The sequence below is a fragment of the Equus asinus genome, chromosome 14 (assembly GCF_041296235.1).
Source record: "Equus asinus isolate D_3611 breed Donkey chromosome 14, EquAss-T2T_v2, whole genome shotgun sequence".
Classification (NCBI taxonomy): Eukaryota; Metazoa; Chordata; class Mammalia; order Perissodactyla; family Equidae; genus Equus; species Equus asinus.
The window spans coordinates 29,867,520-29,894,897 of record NC_091803.1 but is presented as its reverse complement, the minus strand read 5'-3'; the positions used below and the strand labels follow the sequence as shown (position 1 = coordinate 29,894,897).

The following is a 27,378-nucleotide window of genomic DNA, read 5'->3' as shown; positions in this document are numbered from 1 at the left end:
CTTATCCTAAGGAATAATCAGAGTTGGGCTCAAAAATTAATGTATAAAGGGGACGGCCCCGTGGCCTAGTGGTTGAGTTCCATTCGCTCTGCTTTGGCAGCCTGGGTTTGGCTCCCGGGCACAGACCTACACCACTTGTTGGCTGCCACACTGTGGTAGCAACCCACACAGAAAAAAAATAGAGGAAGACTGGCAACAGATGTCAGCTCAGGGCGAATCTTCCTCAGCAAAAAAGCTCAGAGCAAATCTCCCTCAGCAAACAAAATAATAATAAAAATGTGTAACATTGTTCATAACAGTTTTATTTACAATAGTGAATAAAAAAATTAAAGTAAGCCATAGTTATCAAGTGGTCATTAAAAACCATGTCTTAGGAAAACATTTAATGACATAAAAAATGCTCATATTATTTTGACCAAAAAAGAGAATATAAGATTGTATACAACCAATATTTTAAAATATGTATATGTGTGAGTATGTGTATATATGGAAAATGTATATTTTTATTTTAATTACTAAGATGAAATATAACAATGCTGCCAGTGGCTCTCTCTGAGTGATAAAGTTATGGATCATTTTTATTCTCTATTATTTTTATTTTTGAGTCTGTTTGCAAAGTATTTTTATATTAAAATAGACTTTTTTGAAAACCTCAGTAGGAATCATTAAAACTCTGAACTTCCAAGGCTGACAAAGCCCTTTTGCATCTGGTTCTTGGGAGGCTGGTTCTCTCTTTTTCAATAAAGTCCATCACGAGTGGGAGGAAGGCAATCTGTTCCTTGCCCTTCTTCATTCCACCCTGCTCCAGCAGGACGCATGGCCTAAACACTCTTTAGCCACTTGGACAACGGCATCCTGGTCCCCTGGAAGCTGACCACATCCACTGTGCCTCTCCCATAACCAAGGCCTGACCACAGAGTGTGCCAAAAACACCTATGAATCATCAGGAACCCGAACAACAAACACACTCCCTGGAATGTACGAGGTAATTATACATGAATGTAATTAAAGAGAATAACTATTAAACAAACCAAGTTAGTGACACACAGCAGCCAAATGGTAGAACAAGGCCTTCCTGAAGTGATTTCCTGATTTGACAGCAGCATGCGTCAGGAGGTCTGTGTTACTTAAAAGTTTACGATGCTTTTAACATAGACGGAAACCAGCTGGGGAAATGTCACCCCTGAACTGTTTGCCCAAATGGGAACAAGAAGTGCTCTGCTCTCAGATGCAGCTGGGAAAAGCCCATCTTCCCTATAGCTACCCTTCGTCCTAACATAGCGTCCCTGCCTCCTTAAAAACCTGCTGCTGCCCCATCTAAAAGCTACTCTAACCCATTTGTTCTCTTAAACTTACTTCTTAAGTTGAACTGTCTGAGGTTTTATGATGATTTGAAATGGAAGAGGACACTACCCTCTCAATGTAACTTGCTGCCAACTCATTGCCACTAATGCCCACCTGCCTCGTTCACATTCTAAGCCCCTGTAGAAGTGTCCATCACTTCCCCAGAGTGTGTAAAGCACCTCGGCAGCGCTAGTGCTAGGTAAACATATTAAGCAACAACTATTTCCATAAGAGCAATGTTTTCATGGAAAAGCCTTCCATATCTGTTGAGAAGGAAAACACTGATCCCTTTCATTTCTGTAAAATCAGTCACCTGAAAAGGCAAACAAACCCAGGCCCCAGAAGCTTCAAAAAGTGTGAGTAAAGACAAACAAGAGAGCTGGGAGGAGGAATGTTTACGTGGGTGGGGAAGCAGTGCCATCTCCAACCCCTTGGCAAAGTGGGCGGTGGCATCGTAGAACTCCAGCAGTTTGGTGAGCTCCAGCTCAGGTGCTGCCCGCTCCACACCGGAGCTGAGGCAGATGGGCAGAGAGGGCACCAAGGCCCCCAGGGTCTGAATCAGCAGCACAGTCACCACCTCGTGGGGGTTCTTGAAAACCTGCAGTGGGAGAGAGGGACCTGCGTCAGCAACCGGGAAAAAACAGGAGCATACCCTTTAAAGCAGCAGTCTCCTGGACGGCTTGAAGGAATCCCTCCGGTGTCCAGTCAAGAGCTATAAGCCCCAAGTTTTCCTCACTGCAAATGTGAACATGCTCAGAAAGCCAAGTAAACTGGCAGGCCCTGCAACTTGTCCAGAACAAGTGGCTACTTCCTGTCTACCACTCGCTCCAAGTGCCTATTTTCAAATCAATTAAATGTAGTATTTAGATGGTCAGCAAAAATTGGCTAGAGAGAGGATTGTGAAGATGACAAAGCAGAAATTGGGAGGGTATGGAAGGAGGGGAACAAAACAGAATTAAAGAAGAGTAATTCACTGAATCGGAGTTGGAGGGCCTTTAAGCAGATTTGCAGACCAGCCTGCAGCCACCTCTCCTCTTGACACAGGTCTTCAGTGAAGATGGATTTATCTTTTACTCTTAAGGACCACCAAGAATAGTGTATCCAGAGCCTTTTAGATCGTAGATTCACTTATTCATTGAGGCTTTTTTTCCATTCTATATACTACAGATATCTTGGACAAAACTTGGATAATGGACGCAGTGAATTTAGAGAGGGATTCTCATCGACCCCCACTGTTGATTAAATGCTTTCTTATAACATAATTCAAATATGCACAAACATGAAATAAGATATAAGACTGTTCTTATGTAACTCTAAGGTCAAAAATATATAAGTTTAAAAACGTACACGCAACAAATTCAAAATTTCGTTAGAAAATACCATAAGATAAATAAGAATGAAAACAGTACATAGCAAAACTTATGGGATACCACAAAAGCAAAGCTAAGAGGTAAATTTATAACTGTAAATACATACATTAAAAAGAAGAGATAAATCAATGACCTAACTGTACACATTAAGGAACTAGAAAAAGAAGAACAAACTAAACCCAATGATAGCAGAAGGATGGAAATAGTAAAGATTAGAGCAGAGATAAATGAAACAGAGAACAGAAAATCAATAAAGGAAATCAATAAAACTAGAAGTTGGTTCTTTGCAAAGATCAACAAAATGGACAAATCTTTACCTAGATTGACTAAGGAAAAAAGAGAGAAGACTCAAATTACTAAAATCAGATGAAAGTGGGTAATACTACCAATTTTACAGAAGTAAAAACGATTATAAGAGAATATTATGAACAATTGTATGTTAACAAATTAGATAACCTAGATGAAATGGACAAATTCCTAGGAATACAATTTACCAAAACTGACTCAAGAAGAAATAGAAAATCTGAATAGACCTCTAACCAGTAAGGAGATTGAACTGGTAATCAAAAACTTCCCAACAAAGGAAAACCCAGAACCAGATGGCTTCACTAGAAAATTCTACCAACATTTAAAGAAGAATTAACACCATCCTTCTCAAACTCTCCCAAAAAACTGAAGAGGAAGGAACATGTTATGGTCTGAATTGTGTCCCCCTCAAATTCATATCTTGAAGTCCAAACTCCCCCGGTACCTCAGAATGTGACTGTCTTTGGAGGCAGGATCTTTAAAGAGGGAATTAATGAGGTAATCCGGGTAGGCCTAATCCAATCTGATCTGTGTCCTTATAAGAAGAGGAGATTAGGTCACAGACACACAGAGGGAAGACCACGTGAAGACACAGGGAGACGCACAGCCGTCTGCAAACCAAGGAAAGAGGCCTCAGAAAAAACCCACGCTGCCAACACCTTGATCTTGGACTTCTAGCTTCCATTCAGAATTGGGAGAAAATAAGTTTCTGAGCCAGCACTGATGGCCTAGCAGTTAAAGTTTGGCATGCTCCACTTCGGCGGCCTGGGTTTGCTTTCTGGGTATGGAACCACACCACTCATCTGTCAGTAGCCATGTTCTGGCAGCAGCTCACACATAAGAACTAGCAGGACCAACAACCAGAAGACACAACTATGTACTGGGGCTTTGGGGAAGAAAAACAAAAAAAGAGAGGAAGATTGTCAACAGATGTTAGCTCAGGGCAAATCTTTCCCAGAAAAAAAAAAGAAAAGAATTTCTGTTGTTTAACCCACCCAGTCTGTGGCATTCCATCATGGCAGCCCTGGAAAATTAACACAGAACACTTTCTGACGCATTCTATGAGGCCGGCATTACCCTGATACAGAAGCCAGACAGACACTAAAAGAAAATTATATACCAATATCCCTTATGAATACATATTCAAAAACCCTAGACAAAATACTGGTAAGCCAAGTTCAGCAGCACACTAACAGGATTATCACCATGACTGAGTTCTCTCCAGAATGCAAGATGGTTCGACATATGAAAATCAATCAGTGCAATACATCACATTAACAGAATGAAGGAAAACACATGATCATCTCAATTAATGCAGAAGAAGCATTCAACAAAATTCAACACCATTTCATGATTAAAAAATTCAGTAAACTAGTAATAGAAAGGAATTCCCTCAATATGATGAAGACCATATAGGAAAAACCCACAGCTAACACAATACTCAATGGTGAAAGAATGAAAGCTCTTCCCCTAAGATCAGGAACATGACAAGGATGCCTGCTTTTGCCACTTCTATTCAACATATGGCTCTAGCCAGAGCAACAGGACAAGAAAAAGAAACAACAGGCATCCAAATTGGAAAGGAAGAAATAGTTATCTCTGTTCACAAACGACACAATCTTGCATGTAGAAAACCCTAAAGAATTCACACACACACACAAAAAAACTGTTAAAGAGTTAATAAACAAATTTAGCAAAGTTGCAGGATACAAAATCAACATGCAAAAATCAGCTGCATTTCCATACACTAGGAATGAACAATCAAAAAGGAAATTAAGAAAACAATTCCACTTACAATATCATCAAAAAGAATAAAATACTTAGGAATAAATGTAACCAAAGAGCTGAAAGACTTATACACTGAAAACAATGAAATGCTGCTGAAAGAAATTAAAGACGACAAATAAAATGGAAAACATTCCATGTTCATGATTTAGAGGATTCAATATTGTTAAGATGGCACCACTCTCCAAAGGGATCTACAGATTCAATGCAATCCCTATCAAAATCCCAATATGCTTTCTGGAGAAATAGAAAGACCCATCCTAAAATTCATGTGGGATTTCAAGGAACCCCAAATAGCCAAAACAATCTTGAAAAAGAATAACGTTGGTAATCTCACATTTCATGATTTCAAAACTTACTAGAAAGCTACAATAATCACAACACTGTGGTCGTGGCATAAGGATAGACAAATAGCCCAGTGGAATAGAATAAAGAACCCAGAAATAAACCCTCACATACATGGTTAAATGATTTTCAACAAGGGTGCCAAAACCATTCAGTGGGGGAAAGGACAATCTTTTCAACAAATGGTGCTCAGAAAACTGGATATCCATATGCAAAAGAAAGAAGTTGGACCCTTACCTTACACCATACACAAAAACTAACTCAAAACTAATCAGGGAGCTGACCCTGCGGCCAAATGGTTAAAGTTCTGTGTGCTCTGCTTCAGTGGCCTGGGTTCACGGGTTTGGATTGGGGCACGGACCTACTCCACTCATCAGCCATGAAGTGGAGGCATCCCACAGACAAAAAAAAACTAGAGGAGGATTGGCACAGATGTTAGTGCACAGCAAATCTTCCTCAAGCAAAAAAAGAGGAAGACTGGCAACAGATGTTAGCTCTGGGCGAATTTTCCTCCACCAAAAAAAACAAAAATTAACTCTAAATTAATCAGATGTAAACATTAAGAGTTAAACTATATGGGGCCAGCCCCGTGGCCGAGTGGGTAAGTTTGTGCACTCCGCTTCGGTGGCCCAGGGTTTCACGGGTTCGGATCCTGGGAACGGACATGGCGCCGCTCATTGGGCAACACAGAGGTGGTATCCCACATGCCACAACTAAAAAATATACAACTGTGTACTGGGGGGCTTTGGGGAGAAAATTTAAATCTTAAAAAAAAAAAAGAGCTAAACTATAAAACTCTTAGAAAAAAACATAGGGGGAAATTCTCATGACCTTGGATTGAGCAATACTTTCTGAGGCATGCACCAAAAGCACAGGCAACAAAAGAAAAAAATAGATCAATTGGACTACATCAAAATTTTAAAATTTTGTGCATCAAAAGGCACTATCAAGAGAGTAAAACAACAACCCACAGAATGGGAGAAAATATTTGCAAATCATACATCGGATAAGGGCTTACTATCCAGCATATAAAAAGAACTCCTACAATGCACCAACATAAAAACAAACAACCCAACTCAAAAATGGGCAAAAGACTTTAATAGACATTTCTACAAAGAAGATAATACAAATGGCCAATAAGCACATGAATAGATTATAATATCATTAGTCATTAGGGAAATACAAATCAAAACCACAATGAGATACCACTTCACACCTACTAGGATGGCAATTACCAAAAAAATGGAAATGACAAGTGTTGGCTAAGATGTAGAGAAATTGGAACCCTCATGCACTGCCAGTGGAAATGTAAAATGGTGCCGCTGTTGTAGAAAAGAGTTTGGCAGCTCCTCGAAACATTAAAGAATTACAGTATGATCCAGCAATTCCATCCCTAAGTATATATCCAAAATTGAAAACAGGGACATAAACAGATATTTGTACACCCATGTTCACAGTAGCATTATTTACAATAGCCAAAAGGTAGGAGCAATCCAAGTCTATCAACAGATGAAGGGATAAGCAAAATGTGGTAGACACATGCAATCGAATATTATTCAGCCTTAAAAAGGAATGAAACTCTGATACATGTTACAAAATGGATGATGCCTGAAAACAATTTGCTTAATCAAATAAGCCAGAGACAAAAGCACAAATATTGCATGATTCCACTTATGTGAGCTATCTAGAACAGGAAAATTTATAGACAGTAGAACAGAGGTCATCAGGGGTTGGTGGAGAGGCGAATGGAGAGTTATTGCTTAATGGGTACAAAGTCTGTTTGGGATGATGAAAATTTCTAGAAACAGATCGTGATGACAGCTAATCAACATTGTGAATGTACTTAATGACACACAACTGTACACTAAAAAAATGGCTAAAATGGTAAATTTTATGTTATGTATATTTTACTACAATAAAAAAAATTTTTAACTATAAAACCAATAAAATTCAAAATAAAAGGACAGATGAAGATGATGTTGTACTGCAACTGAACTGCCCTTTCATCACTAATTTGATCTGACTGTCACAGGAAGTTCTTTTGAGTTCAGCATTGTGGTGTGTGATGAGAATTCTCACACTGCTTCTCTCTGTGTTCAAACACTAAGAAGACTTTAAGATGGCTATGGCATTAAACAGCACTGACTCGACACCACCACTTATATAAGTGTTGAGTTTGTCTCTGTTGTTTTCTCACTGGCCCCCAAAAGGACAGGGGTACCCACGTGACTATCAACACAAATGCACGCACTGAAATCGCACAGCAGCAACTGGTTATAAAGTGGTCATGTACACAATCCAAAAGATGCTTATATTTTTTCCCAAATTATTACCAAAATGGAAAACAAATTTTTTAAATTCTCTTGGAAAATTCACAAAACTTCAACAAACACCTTTGTAGTTTGATAAACCTCCCTGTAAGAGTCTGAGAGAAAGAAATAAAGAACCCAACAAACCCAACAAATAACAAAACAACCAACTGATATTTCCTGAGCAACAGTCTCCCAATGATCTACTGGATGTCCCCATTAAGCTGAGCCACTCTCACTTGGAATTCAGAAGTATCCCAAATTGGAATTCATTATTTCCTCATTGACCTCCCCCAGACCTGTTTCCCTCAACTTCCCTATTTCTGTCAGTAGCATCTCCACTCAACCAGAATAAAAACCTCGCTTTTGACTTTCCGACTTTCAGTCCCTTTGTCATTTACCAGGTCATAACAAAGGTTCACTCTTGAACTGGATGCCTTTTACTCCGTTACCACTACCCTCCTAGACAAAGCTTCCTACCTTGTCTCCAGTCTTTCCTCATCAAGTCACCCTATACACCACCAACAAATTCACTATTTTTAAATGTTACTTCAAAATTTTACTTACGTTTTAGATGTTTAAATATCGCAAGATTCACAAGTTATTAACATCTTGCCACGTTTGCTTTATCTCTATCACAGATATCACGACATATCACCTCAGCATGTATTTCTTAAAAACAAGGGTATCCTCTTACATTACAACACTACAGCTAATCAAACCCAACCTTGATGTAACACCTTTACCTACAGTATTCCATGTTCAAACTTCCCCAACTATCCCTTTAATGCCCTTGATAGCTTTTTTGTCATCATGCAGAATCCAATCAAGGATCACACAATTACATTTAGTTGTTAAATTTTTTTGTCTCCTCCAATTTGAAAACAATTCCCCAATTTTTTTTTCTTTGATGACATTGACATTTTTGAAGAGTCCAGGACAGTTGTTTTGCAAAACTGTCTTTAATTTGAATTTGTCTTTGTGTTTCCTCATGATAGCATTAGGGTTAAGCCTTCCTGGCGGGCAAAATATATAGGTGATGTTTTGACACCAAAGTCATTCTTAAAATAGTAATGTCATCATTCACTTATTGCTCCAGAGTCTCATCATCTTCTAGAGAAAGCCAAACTCCTGTGGCTTAAATTCAAAGTTTCTCCACTGTATGTTCCCAGTCCCTACACACATAGTTGCACCATACAAACCCTCCTCTCCAGCCAACACACACCCCTCACTAGCCCCCAAACACGCTCATGTGAGAGAATCATTAAGACCTTCAGATATCGCCCAGTCCAACTTCCTCATTTGACAGAGGAAACATTTTACTACAAGAAAGGAAGGGACCAAAGGAAGAGATGAAAACTATTCTTGTCCAGAAAAAGAAATCCTGACTCCTCTCTATGTACAGTGAGAAAGGAGTGAGCAATGAGTATCTACTTCACTCATCTCCTACTTAAATGACCTGGGGGCAGGAGGAGGAATTAGACTAAATACCTCTAGAAGAGTTCTAATTGGTCAGTCAGCTGAAACCATTAGGTTATATCCTAGAACTTCAGCGGCATTTTTTTACGCATGTTTCAAATAAAGCACGCTGGGTCCCTTACACTCAATGGTGTCCCTTTTCCTTTAAAGTGATCTGGGACAAGGGATTTTCTGGCTAATGGCCAAAGAATAACCAAAAAGTTCACAGACTACAAGACCAAACTTACCAAATAGGGCTACAACATTAACCTTAATAGCCCACGCAAAAACAATCGGACTCTACCTCACACTATATACAAAAATCAATTCAAGATGCACGATAGACCTAACTGTGAAAGCTAAACAAGCTTTTAGAAGAAAATGTAGAAGAATATCTTTGCAACTTGAGGGTCGGTAATGGTTTCTTAAGACACAGAAAGCAATAATCACAAAAGAAAAAACTGACAAATTAAGTTTCATCAAAATCAATATCTCTGCTCAAGCCATAAACTGAAAGAAAATATCTATCAAATATATCAAACAAAGGACTTGTATCCAGAATATATAAAGAACTCCTAAGACTCAATAAAAAGAAGCAAATAACCCAATTTTTTTAAATGGGTAAAAGACCTGAACAGACACCTCACAAAGGAAGATATAAGCACATGCAAAGATGCTCAATATCCTTAGTCATCAGGGAAATGCAAATTAAACCCACAATGAAATACTACAACACACCCACCAGAATGGCTAAGATTAAAGAAGACTGATAACATCTAATGTTGGCAAGGATGTGGAGCAATCACAACTCTCACACACTTGTGTTGTGGAAGTGTAAAAAGTACAACCACTTTGGGAAAATGTCTGGCAGTTTCTTATAAATTTAAATATGCACCTACCCTAAAACTCAGCGATTCCATTCGTAGGTATTTACACAAGAGATATGATATGAACAAGTGTATCGACAAAAAAACTTTTAGAATAATGTTCAGAGCAGCTTTATTCATAATAACCCAAAACTGAAAACAGCCCAGTGTCCAACAATAAGAGAATGAATAAACACACTGGTATATTCATGCCACATAATAGTGTTCAGCAATAAAAAGGAAGAAACTACTAATACACACAACATGAATAAATCTCAAAAACAGGCTGAATGAAAGAAGCCTTACCAGAAGAACACACACTGTAGGATTCCATTTATATGAAATTCTAAAACAGGCTAAACTAATTTATGGTGGAAAAAAAAATCAGACCAGTGGTTACCTTCAGGGATGTTAGTGCAAAGACTGGGAAGGAGCATGAAAGACCTTTCTGGGGTGATGGTATTGTTCTGTATCTTGACAGGGGATTAGGTTACACAGGTACCTGCATGTGTCAAAACTAATCAAATGGCATATGTAAGACCATTGCATTTCACAATTTTACCTCAAAATAAAACCATAAACAAATATTAGCTGGTTGATATGCCTGATGTTTGCAACTTACTTTGAAATGACTCAAAAAAATAAGATGGGTCAATGAATGGATAGACACATGGATAGAGGGATGGATCTGTGATAAAGCAAGTACAGCAAAATGTTCACTGTCGAACCTAGGAGGTGGGTACATGGGTGTGCACTGTACAAGTCTTTCAACTTTCCAATATGTTGGAAAATTTTCATATTAAATTACTGGGGAAAAAATTCTGAAAGAGACAGATTCACCCTGGCGCCTTTGGTTTCCTTTCGCACTATATTGACCTTCAGGAGATGACAGCCACCTATCATGCTTACATCTGGAAAGAAAATGGGCCATGGGCCAATGTATAAATTAGCACAAACTCACATCTTACAAAATTTGGGATGAGGCCCCAACACAAGTCTGAGAAGCCTCAATTCTTTTTCTTAAATGATGAAGGACATTTGTATGCATGGACATGAACTGCATTTATCCTTGTCATACAAGCAGTAGAAGAGGCAAGGACACACAAATGAGTATGGACAGACAGGGTCATTGAAGACTGACGATTACGTAAAAACTGTGAAACTGCTACAGGAGGCTATTTCTTGTTTTGAGTTTTTGTTTTTTGTTTTTAAGTCTGAATTAGGTTGGTTCAAGGAGAAAGAAATAAGGATGGAGAAGAGTGCTTTAACCACCTTGAATGACAAGACCCTGTACAAGGAACTCTCTCCAACTACAGTCAAGTTCATTCCAGCAAATGACTGATGAACATTTGAAGGGTGATTCACAGCTAATCTTGAAAAAAATATAACAATCCACACCATAAACAGGCCAGTCAGTCATTACTCTAAAAGAGGGCCTAGTGCACCTCCTGGCATCAAGACGAGGGACTCACTCATACCCTTTCTGCCTGACAATGCCCAGAGACTTTGGGAGAGTGAGTGACGCAGAGCTTCCATTTGAAGTGAGGGTCCCCCTCTCCCCTGCATCAGAAGATGCCTTTAAAATGAGACTCTTCCTCTAACTCTGGTGCACTGTGAGAACAAGGGAAACTAACTTTAGGCCAGGTAAATTTTACCCGAAGTTAAGATAAAAACAATCATGTTCACTCAAACACCACCTGACTAAGGGCCTCCTGCTTTCAGATCAGAAGATAATGGCCTTCAGGAATTCCAGGCTCCCTCACAGAACAAGCAACATTGTCACATTAGATTCTATTTAAGATACCGATAAGAGTGATAAGAAGAGTTTTAAGGAGACCTAAAGTTTTACTGCCTTGTGTGTCAAAGCATGTCTTTTAACCCCTTTGGTGATGGCAGCAAATGGGGAGGGTCTTCAAGGAGGTTCTTTTGCTCTGCAGTTGAGAGAGACCATACCCACTTGCTTGTGACCCCGGGCTTTGCTCTCCCTAGAACCCAAATGAGCTGTTACCTGCGTAGCCCATTGGCTTTGCGTGTGCCAAGCACCGAGCAAGGCGTCGTAGAGCCCAGTGAGCTGCCGGTCCAGCGGGAGCTCACTCTGACACAGCTCTTGCCAGGCTGCTAAAAGCGGGACCTGCAGAGGCAGAACAAAGGGCCTTACTGGGTACACCCAGCCACGCTGCCTGGTGAAACTGCCCTGCCCTTCGACCAAGGCCAGGGTGTTACCTCTGCCTATCACCCCGGGCAACCTGCTTCCCACTGATGGCCACTCACTTCAAACGAAGGCAGAAAAACGCATTTACAGTCACCCGCTCTGATCATCTCTCAAAGTTGGAATCTGTTGCCCTCTAAGTGATCCTTTCTCTTTCTATCGTGCCCCCAAAGCATGGCAGTGTATGTCCACTCAGCACGCTGCCACTCTTCTGAACAGACCTTAGAGGTGTGCTTCAGCTTCACGTCCTAACACTCCCGCTTAAAAAACACATGAGCATTGGACCTGAAGGAATTAGGTTGGCCCAAGAAGCTGGCAAGGTTTTTAAATGTAACTTAACTTCAACGAGCCTTGAAAATACGTGAAATTCTTATGCCATAATAAAGCTTAAGACATGAATCTCCCTTAGAAGACAAAAATGGGAAAAATTAAAACAACTTTTCAGTCGGTAAATGAAATCCAGTTATAAATACAAGAGAGGCTAAAATCGATTGATTATTCTTTTTCCAACTGACAATTAAATGAATCTATAGGCTGGACCAAGAGCACCCCCTATCGGCTAATTAAAGGAAAGAGACCAGAGGACGAGGAGGCAAACATTTTTACCTTCGAGAATGAAACTGGGATTCTGTGCCCAGGGTTATAAGCATTCCACAATCATAATCACTCACAGCTTCTCACCTTGTGACACTTGTAGTAATATGCAAGAAGCTGGGGCATCCGGTCAATTTCAGTAAAAATTTTCACAAACGCTTTGGACTGATCTAAAGGAAAAAATATAAAACAAGTTCATACTGTTAGCAGGTTTTCTGCTGCAGCCAAGAAAAAGAATTCTCCAGGATAAACGTGGATATATATAAGCCAGGATTCAGAAGTTCCCACCTAGACAATGAATTAACTCATGCATGGAAATCGTAAAAATGAAAAATTTAAGGGCAGAACACATGACTCAATCAGACCCATAAGCTCTGGCTTGTTTAGGATAATGCATCAACAAGCATCATTAATATAACGAAGATTATACGTCAGCAAAGTAATCGCTACATATGAATAGAAAAATGAGTTCAGGTCAGGGAGGGGCCGGGGCGGGGCGGGCTGGGCTGTAAATCGGAGGAGGCTCGCTCTCGGATTGTGCAACGGCAGGGTGAGCTCCTCCTTCACTTCTGTGCTTGCGGCAGCTCACCTGCCTCACCTTGTCCTGGCCTGACTAGAAACAGGATGTCAGCAATAGAAGAGTATCGAAAATAAGCATGAATCGACCTCATTTTCCAGGCGAGGACACTGCAGCCCAGAGAGCTGTAGCCACCTGCCGCTGAATGGCAGGACGGCTAAACTGTAGTACAGGTTGAACCACATCAAAGTCCTGCTACTCAATCATTTCTGATCTACAAAAACAACAATTTCATACAGCACAACTGAATCCTTATATGAACTAAAAAATACTGACACAGGGGCCGGCCCGGTGGCGCAGCGGTTAAGTTCGCACATTCTGCTTCTCGGAGGCCCAGGGTTCGCGGTTCGGATCGCCGGTGCGGACAGGGCAGCGCTTGGCGAAAGCCATGCTGTGGTAGCTGTCCCACGTATAAAGTAGAGGAAGATGGGCATGGATGTTGACTCAGGGCCAGACTTCCTCAGCAAAAAGAGGAGGATTGGCAGTAGTTGGCTCAGGGCTGATCTTCCTCAAAAAAACAAAAAAAAGTACTGACACAGGCAGACCTTCTGTCAGGTGTCAAGAGCAAATCATGCTCTTTACCGCCCCCAAGGCCTTTGGATTTACTATATCTGGAATGATCTTCTGGCTCTCTGTGTGGCTTTCATCTTACTAGAAGGGTCTTTCCCAATCGGCCTACCTAAATTAGGTTCCCCCTGCTATTCCCTATCATATCTTCCCCTTCACAGAACTAATCACAATCTATATTATTGTATTTAGTTACTTGTATAACAGCTTATCGTCTTTCTCACCCTCGGAAATGTCAGCTCCATGAGGACCATGACCTTTCCTGTCTTGTTTCCCTGTTCTTAGAAACTAGCACAGCAAACAGCAAGTACTTAAAAAATGCAGTAAATTAACGATTGTTTTAAACAGCATTGTTTTTCAGCATTATAAGCAGCATGCATGGTGGAAAAAATGGAAAACAGAAAAAGAAGAAAAAACTGCCTATAATCCTATCACACTGTTAAATATTATCAACATTTTGGTGTATATTCAAAGAGTATTTTTACAAAGAAAGTGTTACAATGTGTCCTGCTCTAAATATATACTCACAATTTAAAAAATTTCTATCCAACAGAGCAGACTTTGTTATTTCTTGAAACAAATAATAAAGCATAATTTGCCAACATAGCAAACCCATTTACTAAAAGCATTATAAAAACTTGAAAGTAATAATATGTGGGGAGGCCAGCCTGGTGGCATAGTGGTTACGTTTGCACGTTACGCTTTGGCAATTTGGGGTTCCCCAGTTCGGGTCACAGGCGTGGACCTATGTACCACTTTTTGAGCCATGCTGCAGCGGGCATCCCACATTTAAGTAGAGGAAGATGGGCACAGATGTTAGCTGAGGGCCAATCTTCCTCAACAAAAAGAGGAGGGTTGGCAGTGGATATTAGCTCAGGGCTACTCTTCCTCAAAAAAAAGAAGTAATACTATGTGGGTCTTTAGCCCTTATAGAGGAATTCCATTTTTTCAAGATTAGTACATTAAATTAAACAGACAAATTGGTAAAACTGGGGGAAGTTCCTGATTCGGACAACAGAAAGAAACAGGAAATCCACTTTGGCAACCACTGAAGGACTTCCAGACTCCTGCCAATATGCCCAATTCAATTCAAAAACACCCCTGAGCACCTGCTGCTGCAGGGCTTCCTGCCGGGGACCACAGGGCCTTGTGGTGGACTTGTTATTTCTGCAACTCCACACCTACTGCCCTTCTTCTGCTAACAGAATTCTGGTTTTTCTCTGGGGAACTGTGCCTCTGCCTCCCATTCTCCATCTAAATATTTCCAGTGGAGCTGACTCCACTCGTGGCTCCAGGATGTGACCCAGGTCTGGCCAAACAGGGCCTCAAGTGATCAAATGCAATCAAGATTAATTCTGGAAGCCCTTCTTGAGCTGTGAGAATGGACGCCTAGAACCGCAATGGCCACCACATAAAGAGTGTGCCTGGAAGTAAAGCCAACACACAGAGAGACAGAGCCAAGAAATGAAAAGAGAGGGAGACTGGGATCTAATGACATCGTTTGTGCTCCTGGATCAAGCCAGGCCGGCAGCAAGGACTACACCTGAATGTCTCAGTTCCATAAGCCAATGTATTCTAGTTTTTTTCCTTTATGCCAGTTTGAGTTGGGTTTCTGTCACTTGCAACCAGAAGTATCCCAAACTGATACAAGTCTAACGTGAATAAGATGTGGTCCCTAGTCTCTATTTCATGTACCCAAAGTGCAATATATATGGCCAAGAGGTTCTTACCATGTCATATTAACAACTGACTTTTTTTTTTTTTTTTTTATTAATGTTATGATGGATTACAAGCTTGTGAAATTTCAGTTGTACATTTTTGTTAGTCATGTTGTGGGTACACCACTTCCCCCTCCGTACCCTCCCCCCACCCCCCCTTTTCCCTGGTAACCACCAATCAGATCTCCTTCTCAATATACTAATTTCCACCTATGAGTGGAGTCATATAGAGTTCGTCTTTCTCTGACTGACTTATTTCGCTTAACATAATGCCCTCGAGGTCCATCCACATTGTTGTGAATGGGCCAATTTCGTCTTTTTTTATGGCTGAGTAGTATTCCATTGTGTATATATACCACATCTTCTTTATCCAATCATCAGTTTCTGGGCATGTAGGCTGGTTCCACGTCTTGGCTATTGTAAATAATGCTGTGATGAACATAGGGGTGCAACGGACTCTTGAGATATCTGATATCAGGTTCTTAGGATAGATACCCAGTAATGGGATGGCTGGGTCATAGGGTATTTCTATTTTTAACTTTTTGAGAAATCTCCATACTGTTTTCCATAGTGGCTGTACCAGTTTGCATTCCCACCAACAGTGTATGAGGGTTCCTCTTTCTCCACAACCTCTCCAACATTTGTCGTTCTTGGTTTTGGATGTTTTTGCCAATCTAACGGGGGTAAGGTGATATCTTAGTGTAGTTTTGATTTGCATTTCCCTGATGATTAGCGATGATGAACATCTTTTCATGTGTCTATTGGCCATATTCATATCTTCTTTTGAGAAATGTCTGTTCATGTCCTCTGCCCATTTTTTGATCGGGTTGTTTGTTTTTTTGTTGTTAAGCAGTGTGAGTTCTTTGTATATTATGGAGATTAACCCTTTGTCGGATAAGTGGCTTGTAAATATTTTTTCCCAATTAGTGAGCTTTAACAACTGACTTTTAATTACAAACAAAAAACAAACAATCTTATAGCACCAATAGGAAGCAGCATGGACATTAACAATAAAAAATAAAAGAGTTCCCCCAAATTCACTTATATTGCTTTTGCCTATGATTTCACATTCTACTTAGACATAAGGAGGTATTTCTTACAAAGTGCCCTGCACATAGGAGGTATGTCATAATTACCCCTTAAATGAAATAAACATATAGGAAAAAATGCTCCTAAATCTCTCCCTAAAACATTTCCCCCACTGTAGCAGTGCGCACAACTTCACCCTGTTTCCTCCTAGGTATAGACGGCAGGCAGCACGCCCTTAGGCAGGTGCCAGAGAGAGTTGTCCTTCACCCTTCTCTGACTCTCGGTTGCTCATTTTCCCTGAAGAAAGAGAAAATCTGCTTGAATGTGGGAGTAAACACAGTCAGAGGTGAGGATAATATCAAAGGCCTCAATGCGCAGAGTAGGCAATAACACTAAAAATTCACTGTGGCTAAGCCAGCTGTCCCACTTCCATTCACAGGACTTCTTCCAAAGCTTTTCCATTCACGTAACCTCACTTTAACCTCAGTACTACCCTACGAGGTCAGAAGATGGAGAATCTGCCAACAGAATAAATAAGCTGATCTAGATCACACAACTAGAAGAGCCAAGACCTTGATGAGGTCCCTGAGACATCATCTAACTTCTGCGACTTGTCCGAAACAACAACTGACAAAGCAGTTGAAATTTAAAGCATTTTTCCCTTAGATCTTTAAAGACATTGCTCCATTCCACTTCAGCACAGACCTCTGCTAAACTAATTTTTGCTACTTTGTAGGGGAATTTTTGTTTTTGAGGAAGATTAGCCCTGAGCTAACATCTGGCCCACCTTCCTCTATTAGTTTATATGTGGGAATCCTGCCACAGCGTGGCTTGACAAGTAGTGCATAGGTCCACACCCAGGATCCGTACGGGTGAACCCTGGGCCACCGAAGCAGAGCACGAGAACTTAACCACTATATCACGAGGCTGGCCCCAGCAGTTGAAATTTAAGACTTTAAATCTCAGATCTAGCAAACAATCCCAGGAGCTGTGCTTGTCCAGACCAGAGAAGAAGAGAGCTCCAGAAGGAAGGCCTCTAGGGAAAAGGGAGAACTCAGAAGAAGGCCCTATTCCCATGACACAGCATTTGGAAAAAACTAAGGAGTATGGATGGCAGGAAGAAGGAGAGGGAAGAAAAAGGCGATCAGAAACTTCAGGACAAACACGTAGCTTAATAGGAAAGGAACCAAAAACCTAGTACATGACCTGACTCTGCACAAATGAACTACTGTGTTGTATGAAAGGAGAGAAGGTTAGCACTCCCTTTGACAAGCGTGGCTCTCAGGCCTGACAACACGCAACAAGCATTTATAAAGTTATGATAATTTAAACACTATTGATTTAATTAAAAAAATAATGGTATGGGGGAGAAGGGGGAAGGGCGGGAGGAGTGGAATGACAATTAAATCCTGAGCTATAACACTAAAAATCAATAGATAATGCCTAAAATTTATACATGAAAAAATATAATAATAAATTTATTATGCAGAAAAATAAAGTGAAATACCAGAGAAAAACAGCTCTAAGGATTTTAAATGGTGGCCTCCTGGGATGGGGACTGGGGAACAAGGCAGGAGAGGAAGAGAATGCTACTTCTTCCTGTAAGACCTTCAGTACTATTTAACTTCTCAGTACTGCAAGGGATGGGGAAAATTAACGGAATTCAAGGAAAAGGAAAAGGAAACCAACGAACTCATATGCAGGTCTGGACTTCCAATTTGTAGTTTAGCTAAATCTGCTGAGCTGCAGGGCTTTTTAGAAATGATGCAGCTCTCAATCAAGCAGAGTCTTCAGAAGTCCCTTCTTGGCCTTTTGGGAATTACTCCCTCTGGACCACTGTGAGGACTACAGGGTCTTGCATGAGAGGTCCAAGAGAAAGGAAGGGATGTTCACTGAACGCTCCTCGGGACCAGGAGCTGCACACCTGCTGTCTCTAATCCCCACAAGACTCGTATGGTGCATATTCCACCCTCATTTTACTGAGGAGGAAACTGAGGTCTCACTGCTAATACAAGCAGCCCAAAGATTTAAGACTAGGTCTGTCCAAAAGCCAACACTCCTTCCACTCTGCCGCACCTCAGGAGACTTACTAATAAATTAACAGCCATGAAATTATTTCCTGAATAGAAACTCCTTAATCTGTTGAAGGCAAACTACGCTCTGCCCCCACCCTTCCTTTCCAGCCTCATCTCTGACCACTTGCCAACATTCACTCCACTAAAATGGGTTTAATTACTATTCCCCAAACAGTCCCAGTTTTCCTATTTTTATACCATTCAAATATATGTTGTTCCCTCTGCCCCAAATGCTTCACTTCACCTATCAAAATCTTAGACCCATGGCAAAATGCTCATGCTACATTGCTAAGTGGGGGCAAAAAATAGATACAAAATTGTATATACTCAATGTATATATTTTCCTTAAAAGGTATATGTACACAAAGGGAAAAAACTGGAAGAAAATGCTAATAGTCATCGCTGCGTGGTAAGTTTACTAGTAAATCATTTTCTTCTTTATATTTTTCAAATTTTCAATAATCTGTATTAATTTTATAATCAAAACCAATTTAAATAGTTTTTAAATTCAGGTACCTTTCAAGATTCTGCACATATATTAGCTCTTTCATAAAAACGTCCTCAATTTTCCCTCATCCTTTTCTTCACCCTGGGAATTGCCTAAGGCAATTTTCACATTCTGTTATATACTAAAATTATTTGCATACTTTTTCTCTCCCAGCCTCACCCTCAACCAAGCTATAAGGTCCTTGGGATAGCAACCATATCTTCTTCATCTTTGTATTCCCTGCTGTTTTTCACATAATTAATATTTGAAAATAATATTTATAAATCAGTTATCCCTTTGAAAATTCCTACTCTAATTATACCAGATGGGAACTATAAAAAAGCAAACAAACTGAACTCCTACATATTCACATATTTGGTGATTTGAGGAATAAGTAAATAATTTGATAAATATCAGCATTCCACACATAGCAATGGGTTCTGAGAGCCCAGTTACGGGTCTCATATCATGTAGTTTCTTACATATCTCCCCAAGGGCAGAGGAAATGACTAAACCAAGTATTTTCAGCTTACTGCTGAAAAGACAGGCAGGCAGTTTCAGTGCGGTCCCTCAACACACTGCAGCACCGCCTCTGGCTCTCATCTGCCCCCTTCTGGCCAAAATGTAGATGCTGCGGTCTTAGAATTAAATTAAAAAGAAGGAAAGAAAAAAAAAAGGAAAAAACGCCGAGCTAACGGGTGCCCAACTGTTTTAGATCTACTTTGTTCCCCTTCATCTCTTGGAAGCCCAATAAACTTCTGAGAAGGAAAAGCTGTAACAGCAACCACTGTGGAGACAACCCAGCTAAACTTCAGAGACCCGCCAGCAGATCTCAATTTAACTGGCAGAAATCCATAAATTAGAAAATGACTATTTGCCTTTAAAAATGCTTATTATTTTCATAAGATCACTTAAGTAAATGAACCTTCCTGCTACATGTAAAATTATACTACAAAAAGTTGCTTCAACAACTGAGTTCATTGGTTGTATAAAACGAACTAGGCCTGTATACTTGGAGAGTGTCAGTCTGGGAGAGAGATGGAAAAGGGTAATATGCTAGGGATGTACTAATTTATCGGGGATTTCCCTTTAAAAACTGATAGATAAAGAAGCAGCTTGGCCTTCCTGGAATTAAAGAGCACATTACTTTTGGCGGGGAGGGACCCTTCCTGATACTCACCAAAATTAACCACCAAAAGAAAAACCCAATACCACTCACTGATGTTGAAGCCAGAAAAATGTCTGTACTACGAACTTCAAAGGAGGCCAATCAGATATTCGATCATCTTGGCCCCAGATGAGTGGGGAGACTGGGAGAACCCCAAACGTAAGCATGGAGTGTGTGGTAGATGGGTAAAGGCCCAGAGCAAAGGGAAGCCTGGGCAAGGCGTGGGAAGAAGGCCCGGCTGCACTTCAGCCCAGCAGTGGGCACAGCCCACAGGGCTGGAAAGTGCCTTTTTCCCCCTTCTGAATCAGCATCCTGCCTACAAAGAGCCGGGTCTGGAATCAAGCCTGATTCAAACTTGTGAACGAAAACTCAAATACAGCTTACCCCCAAAACCAAAGCCCATGATCCTGACCCAGAGGGCATCATTCAAACCTGATGACAGCTCCAAGGAGCCAACTCACCCAGAAGGAAAGGAAAACCACTTAAATTCATGGAGCCCCCATCTCCCCCCAACTCCTACTTCCCAACCCCACGTAACTGGATGAACACCTCAACCACACAACTGAGCTCCAGGGGTCTGTAGTTGCAACAAATCCATGAGAAACTGTGAGGAACAAAGCTGCCAGACGGTGACTTTCCAAAGGCCTAGCTCCTGAGCTAGAATCCTGGTAACGAGGACCAACAAATGGGGAAGATGTGGAATGAAAAGGCTGGCGATGAGTAATGAAGCCCTTCTCTTTAGGCAACTGCAGAGCACAACGGAGAACGGAGCCTTTAAACCAAGGGAGAGAGAAAACCTCTCAACAAAGCCCAGGAAACGAGGAGGGGCTTCCAAGGAGATCCCATGCACACTATTTTTCAGGAAACAGCAGGCCCAGAAAAAAGCACCCACATACAAATATGAATCAACAAAACACTCAACGATGGGACCTATGTAAAAGTCTCCAGGGGGGGGAAAGAAGAAGAACAGAGCATGCAGAAGGTGCATCAAGAGAGCACTTCGAAAACAACCAGGGAGAGAGAAGGAAGCAGAGGACTTGAACACCACTATAAACCAATTAGACCTAACAGACGTACAGAATACTCCACCCAGCAACAGCAGAATGCACATTTTTCTGAAGTGTCCACGGAACGTTCTCCAGGATAGACAATATCTTAGGCCAGAAAACAAGCCTACATAAATTTTAAAAGACTGAAATCATATAAATCATACAGTGTTTTCCAATCACAATGGGATAAAACTAGAAATCAACAGAAGAAAGAAAACTGGAAAATTCACAAATATGTGGAGATTAAAGAACAAACCCTTTTCTTTTTTCCCCCAAGATTGGCACCTGAGTTAACAACTGTTGCCAATCCTCTTTTGTTTTTTTCTGCTTTTTTCTCCCCAAATCCCCCAAGCACATAGTTGTGAATATTTTTTTAGTAACAACAAACTCTTAAACAAACAATGGGCCAAAGAAGATACCACAAGGGAAACTGGAAAATATCTTGAGACAAACGAAAACAAAAATGCAACATACCAAAACTTACAGGATTCCACAAAAGCAGTACTAAGAGCTAATTTAGAGCTGTAAATGCTTACATTGAAAAAGAAAGATCTCATATCAACAACCTAAACTCTGCATCTTAAAGAACTAGAAAAAAGGACCCAAAGCTAACAGAAGAAAGGAAATAATAAAGATCAGAGCAGAGATAAATAAAATAGAGAATACAGAAACAAAAGAGAAAAATCAACGAAACAAAGAGTTGGTTCTTTGAAAAGATGAACAAAATTAACAAACCTTTATTTAGATTCACTCAGAAAAAGGCAAAAGACTCAAATAAAATCAGAAATGAAAGAGGGAACTTTTTACTACCAATTTTACAGAAATAAAAAGGATTATAAGAAAGTACTATCAACAATTATACATCAACAAAATGGATAAACTAGATGAAATGGACAAATTCTTAGAAAAACACAACCACCAAGACTGCATCATGAAGAAACAGGAATTCTGAATAGACCCAAAACTAGAAAGGAAAATGAATCAGTAATCAAAAACCTCTCAAGAAAGACAAGCACATCAGATGGCTTCACTGATGAATTGTACTAAACACTTAAAGAAGAATTAATGCCAATACTTCTCACACTCTTCCTAAAACTTGTAGACATCACAACCTACAGACCAATGTCCCTGATGAACAGTGATGCAAAAATCCTCAACAAAATACTAGAAAACCAAATTCAACAGCACATTAAAAGGATTATGCACCATGAGCAAGTAGGATTTATTCCTAGGATACAAGGATGGTTCAACATATGAAAATGAATCATTATAATAATATACCACATTAACAGAATGAAGGAAAAAATCCACATGATCATCTCAATTGATGCAGAAAAGCATTTGATAAAATTCAACACTTTCATGATATAAACACTCAACAAACAAGGCACAGAAAAAAACTATTTAGACATAATAAAGGCTATATATGAAAAGCCCCCAACTGATAGAAGACCATTTCAAACTTTTCCTCTGAGATCAGGAACAAGACAAGGATGCCTACTTTTGCCAGTTCTATTCAACTTAGTACTGGAAGTCCTAGCCAGAGCAATTAGGCAAGAAAAAGAAATGAAGAGCATTCAAACAGGAAAGAAGGAAGTAAAATTACCTTTGTTTGCAGATGAGATAATCTTATATATAGTAAACTCTAAAGATTCCACAAAAGAACTAATAAGCAAATTCAGCCAAGTTGCAGAATACAAAATAAATACACAAAAATCAGTTGTGCTTCTATATACTAACAATGAACAATCTGAAAAGGAAATTAAGAAAACAATTCCATTTATAATAGCATCAAAAAGAATAAAATACTTACGAATAAATGTAACCAAAGAGCTTAAAATCTTATACACTGAAAATGAGAAAACACTGCTGAAAGAAATTAAAGAAGACACAAACAAATGGAAAGACATCTCCTGTTCATGGATTAGAAGAATTAATATTGTTAAGATGGTAATACTACCGAAAGCAACCTACAGATTCAATGCAATCCCCATCAAAATCCCAACGGTGTTTTCAGGAGAAACAGAAAAATCCATCCCAAAATTCATATGGAATTTCAAGGGACCTCAAATAGCCAAAACAATCTTGAAAAAGAAGAACATTGGTAGTCTCACATTTCATGATTTCAAAACTTACTAACAGCTACAATAATCAAAACAGTGTGGTACTGGTATAAAGACAGACATATAGCCCGATGCAATAGGATAGAAAGCCGCAAAATAAACCTTCACATATGTGGTCAAATGATTTTAAACAAGAGTGTCAAGACCATTCAATGAGAAAAGGACATTCTTTTCAACAAACGGTTCTCAGAAAACTGGATATCCACATGCAAAAGAAAGAATTTGGACTCTCACCTTACACCACGTACAAAAATTAACTTAAAATAGATCGAAGACCTAAATGTAAGAGATAAAATGGGAAAAGCCTCATGACCTTGGATTTGGCAATAGTTTCTTAAGTATGAAACCAAAAGCACAGGCAACAAAAGAAAAAACAGATAAACTGGGCTACATCAAAATGAAAAACTTATGCATCAAAAACACTATCAACAGAGTAAAAAGACAACCCACAGAAGGGGAGAAAATATTTGCAAATCATATAGCTGATCAGGGATTAATATCCAGAATATGTAACAAACTCCTACAACTCAATAACAAAAAAACACATACAGTCAGCCCTCCATATGAAGGATAGGAAGGGACGACTATATTCACTGTATTATAGCATTTTATGTAAGGGGCTTGAGCACCCACAGCTTTTGGTATTCATGGGGTTCCTGCAACCAATCCCCCATAGATACCAAGGGACAAGTGTAACCCAATTTTAAAATGGGCAAAGAACTTGAATAGACATTTCTCCAAAGATATACAAATGGCCAATAAGGATATGAAAATATGTTCAACATCATTAATCATTAGGGAAATATAAATCAAAATCACAGTGGGATACTACTACATGCTCATTAGGACAGCTATTATCAAAAAACAGAAAATGACATGTGTTGGAAAGGATGTGGAGAAATTAGAACTCTTGTACATTGCTGGTGGGAATGGAAAATGGTGCAACTCCTGTGGGAAACATTATGATGGTTCTTCAGAAAATTAAAAGTAGAATTATCTTGCGAAAAAGGAATTCCACTTCTGGCTATACATCCAAAAGAATTGAAAGCTAGGATTCAGACAGGTATTTGTACATTCATGTTCATAGTATCATTATTCACAATAGTCAAAAGGTGGAAGCAACTCAAGCATCCATTGATGGATAAACAAACAGTGGTATGTACATACAATGGAATATTATTCAGTTTTGAAAAGAAAGGAACTTCTGACATGCCACAACATGGATGAACCTTGAAGAAACATGCTAATGAAATAAGTCAATCACAAAATGACAAATACTGTATGATTCCCACTTATATGAGATACCTGAAGTAGGCAAATTCATAGAGACAGAAAGTAGAATGGTGGTTGCCAGCAGCTAGGGTGAGAGGGGAATTGGGAACTAGTGTTCAGTGGGTAGAGAGGTTCGACTGAGGAAGATGAGAAGAGTTCTGGAGACGGCTGGTGGTTACAGCTGCACAACAGTGTGAATGTACATCCTGCCACTGAACTGTACACTTAGAAATGGTTAAAATGGTAAATTTTGTTTGGTGTATTTTACCACAATTTTAAAAAACTTTTTTTAAAAGAGCACTTCAAAGATTTACCCTAGGAAAGAGAAGAAAATTTTAGGCTACAGCTGCTTCGCACTCTCAAGGAAATTACACAAGGTATATCTTTTCTTTAGTAGGATCTAAAGTATCACAATGAGATATAAAGGGAGACTGGTAGAGCTAAGGGAAAAAAACCAGGAAGTAAATAATGATAGCACAAAAATTAAAAAATAAATCAGAAGAACAAAGTGTAGATTAGATACTTTAGAAAATGCTATTGATCATTTTGGAAGACAAACTTTTGAAAAATAACATAGACCGGGGTACGGGGGTAGTTGGCAAAGAGCCAAAACAGACCAGCAAGAATATGACATATATGAAGGGGGGAAAAAGGAGAGCTAAAGAACAGATAGATGATGTTTTCAATGATGGAAAAGAAGACAAATGGAATAGAAAAAATATCTTTAAGAAAGAAATTTTCTAGAAATGAAGAAAGATATGAACCAGTAGATAAAAAGGGTTCATACTATGTTAGAGAAAAAAAAATCAAAATTTTCAAAACTGAAAAATAACCTAGGGAAGTAACTAAACTACAAGGGAAAAGAAAGAATCTTATCAACCAGAAGTCAGCATACCATGAGCCAGCTGGCCACATTACCATCTGTTTTTATACAAAGTTTTATTAGAACACAGTGATGCCCACTCATTCACATATGGGCTTTCATGCTACAACTGAAGGGTTAGGTATTTATGAGAGAGACCATATGGCCTGCAAAGCCCAAAATATTTACTATCTGGCCCTTTACAGGAAATGTTTCCCAACTCCTGTTTTAACTATTCCAGGATAAGACACAGAATACCTACAAGGCCAGTCACACATTTAAACAGAAAACAAATGGCAGAAAACAATGATGCAAAGTTTCTAGAATTCTGAAGGAAAAAGAGTGTGATCCAAGAATTCCAAAGTAGGGGCCAAATTCCAAATTCCAAAGAGTGGTTAAGTTCATGTGCTCTGCTTTGGCGGCCCAGGGTTTTGCTGGTTCAGATCCTGGGCGCAGACATGGCACCACTTGTCAGGCCATGCTGAGGTGACATCCCACATCCCACAACTACAAGGACCCACAACTAAAAATACACAACTATGTACCACAGGGGCTTTGGGGAGAAAAAGGAAAAATAAAATCTTTAAAAAAAAAAAAAGAATTCCAAAGTAGTTAGCGGTTTCCTCACATGAAACAACAGAAAGACATTCTTTACTACATAAATACCAAGTATATAAACATAATCCCCAAGCCCTTCCTAAGGAAAAAAAATCTAATTGAAAACAAAATCCTACTGATGAAGAAAAGCCTCAAAATAAAGGATTAACAAATGGGGGAGATATACGATGAAAAGTCTGGAAGTGAGTACTGAGTTCACTTAAACATGATATTAAGCATAAATAATCATGGCAATTATTGATTATAAAATAGTCACATAAAAACAAAACATTATAGAGTGATGTCAGCATCATGGCAGAGTGAGGTCTCTCAGAAATCTTTCCCCTCCAATATACAACCAAAAAACATCCATAATCCAAAGAGGACATCCAAATACAACACAAAAAACATCAGAGAGACCCACACAGCCATATGATGGAAGGCGGAGAGGCTGCAGCCCTCCTCGGAGGAGGTGGAAGAAGGTAAGAGAAATCTTCGCTCCCTCCCCTAAAGACAGCCATCAGGTCCGGGAGGCCCCCAAGAGGGAAGGAAGAGGGGAGGGGACAGCAGTTCACAGGAACATCAAGGACTCCCAAGGATCCTTGCATGCAGCCTAGAGGGAAGCCCTCTACGGGGGAAAAAGCTTTCACAGGGGGTGCCCTTATCAGGCCAACACCCCAGGAAAGCAGATGGTGAGTGAGAGCAGAGCCAGAAAGCCTGGAGAGCACACAGGAGAAAGCACCCCTCCCCCCACCCACTCAGCGGGGCTCCAGGGATTTCGGCTGAAAGCAGAGGGCTCAGAATACCTGGCTCTTGACCCCCACCCAGTGGTGACAGGCGGTAACTGTGACCAAATAATGCCAGGACGCAAAAGAACAAAACTCCTTCTAGCAATATCAAACACTATATTAGATGTCCGGACCAGAGAGACAATGACCAGTACCCAGAATTCAGTCCTGAGGGTGCAGAAATAAGTAAACTAAACGACAATGAATTCAAAACAGCTATCATCAAAAAACTCAATGAGGTAAAAGAGAATGTAGAGAAACAATTCAACAAGTTCAGGAGCTACTTCACAGAAGAGAGTCAAACTATAAAGAAGAATCAATAGAAATATTAGAGATGAAAGACACAATGGAAGAAATAAAACAAAATACGGATTCCCTGAACACTCGAGCAGAACAGACATCATAGAGGAGTGAATCAGCATAATCGAAGATAGACATGTTGAAATGCTCTGGACAGAGGAGGAGAGAGATCTAAGACTA

The 27,378-nt window shown here is 39.8% G+C and overlaps 1 protein-coding gene and 1 pseudogene across 2 annotated transcripts in view; one reads left to right on the top strand and one right to left on the bottom strand.

Moving 5' to 3' along the window:
* Positions 1-27,378, bottom strand: part of COG7 (component of oligomeric golgi complex 7) — an 81,785-nt gene that overhangs the window by 36,897 nt on the left and 17,510 nt on the right. For both annotated transcript variants that reach the window (XM_070484683.1, XM_070484684.1), the window contains 3 exons: positions 12,674-12,756; positions 11,792-11,914; positions 1,744-1,942 (listed from right to left, as the gene is read on the bottom strand). In XM_070484683.1, the coding sequence (XP_070340784.1) occupies positions 1,744-1,942; positions 11,792-11,914; positions 12,674-12,756 (405 nt within the window). The remainder of the gene's footprint in view (positions 1-1,743; positions 1,943-11,791; positions 11,915-12,673; positions 12,757-27,378) is intronic.
* Positions 17,708-17,822, top strand: LOC123277059 (U6atac minor spliceosomal RNA; annotated as a pseudogene).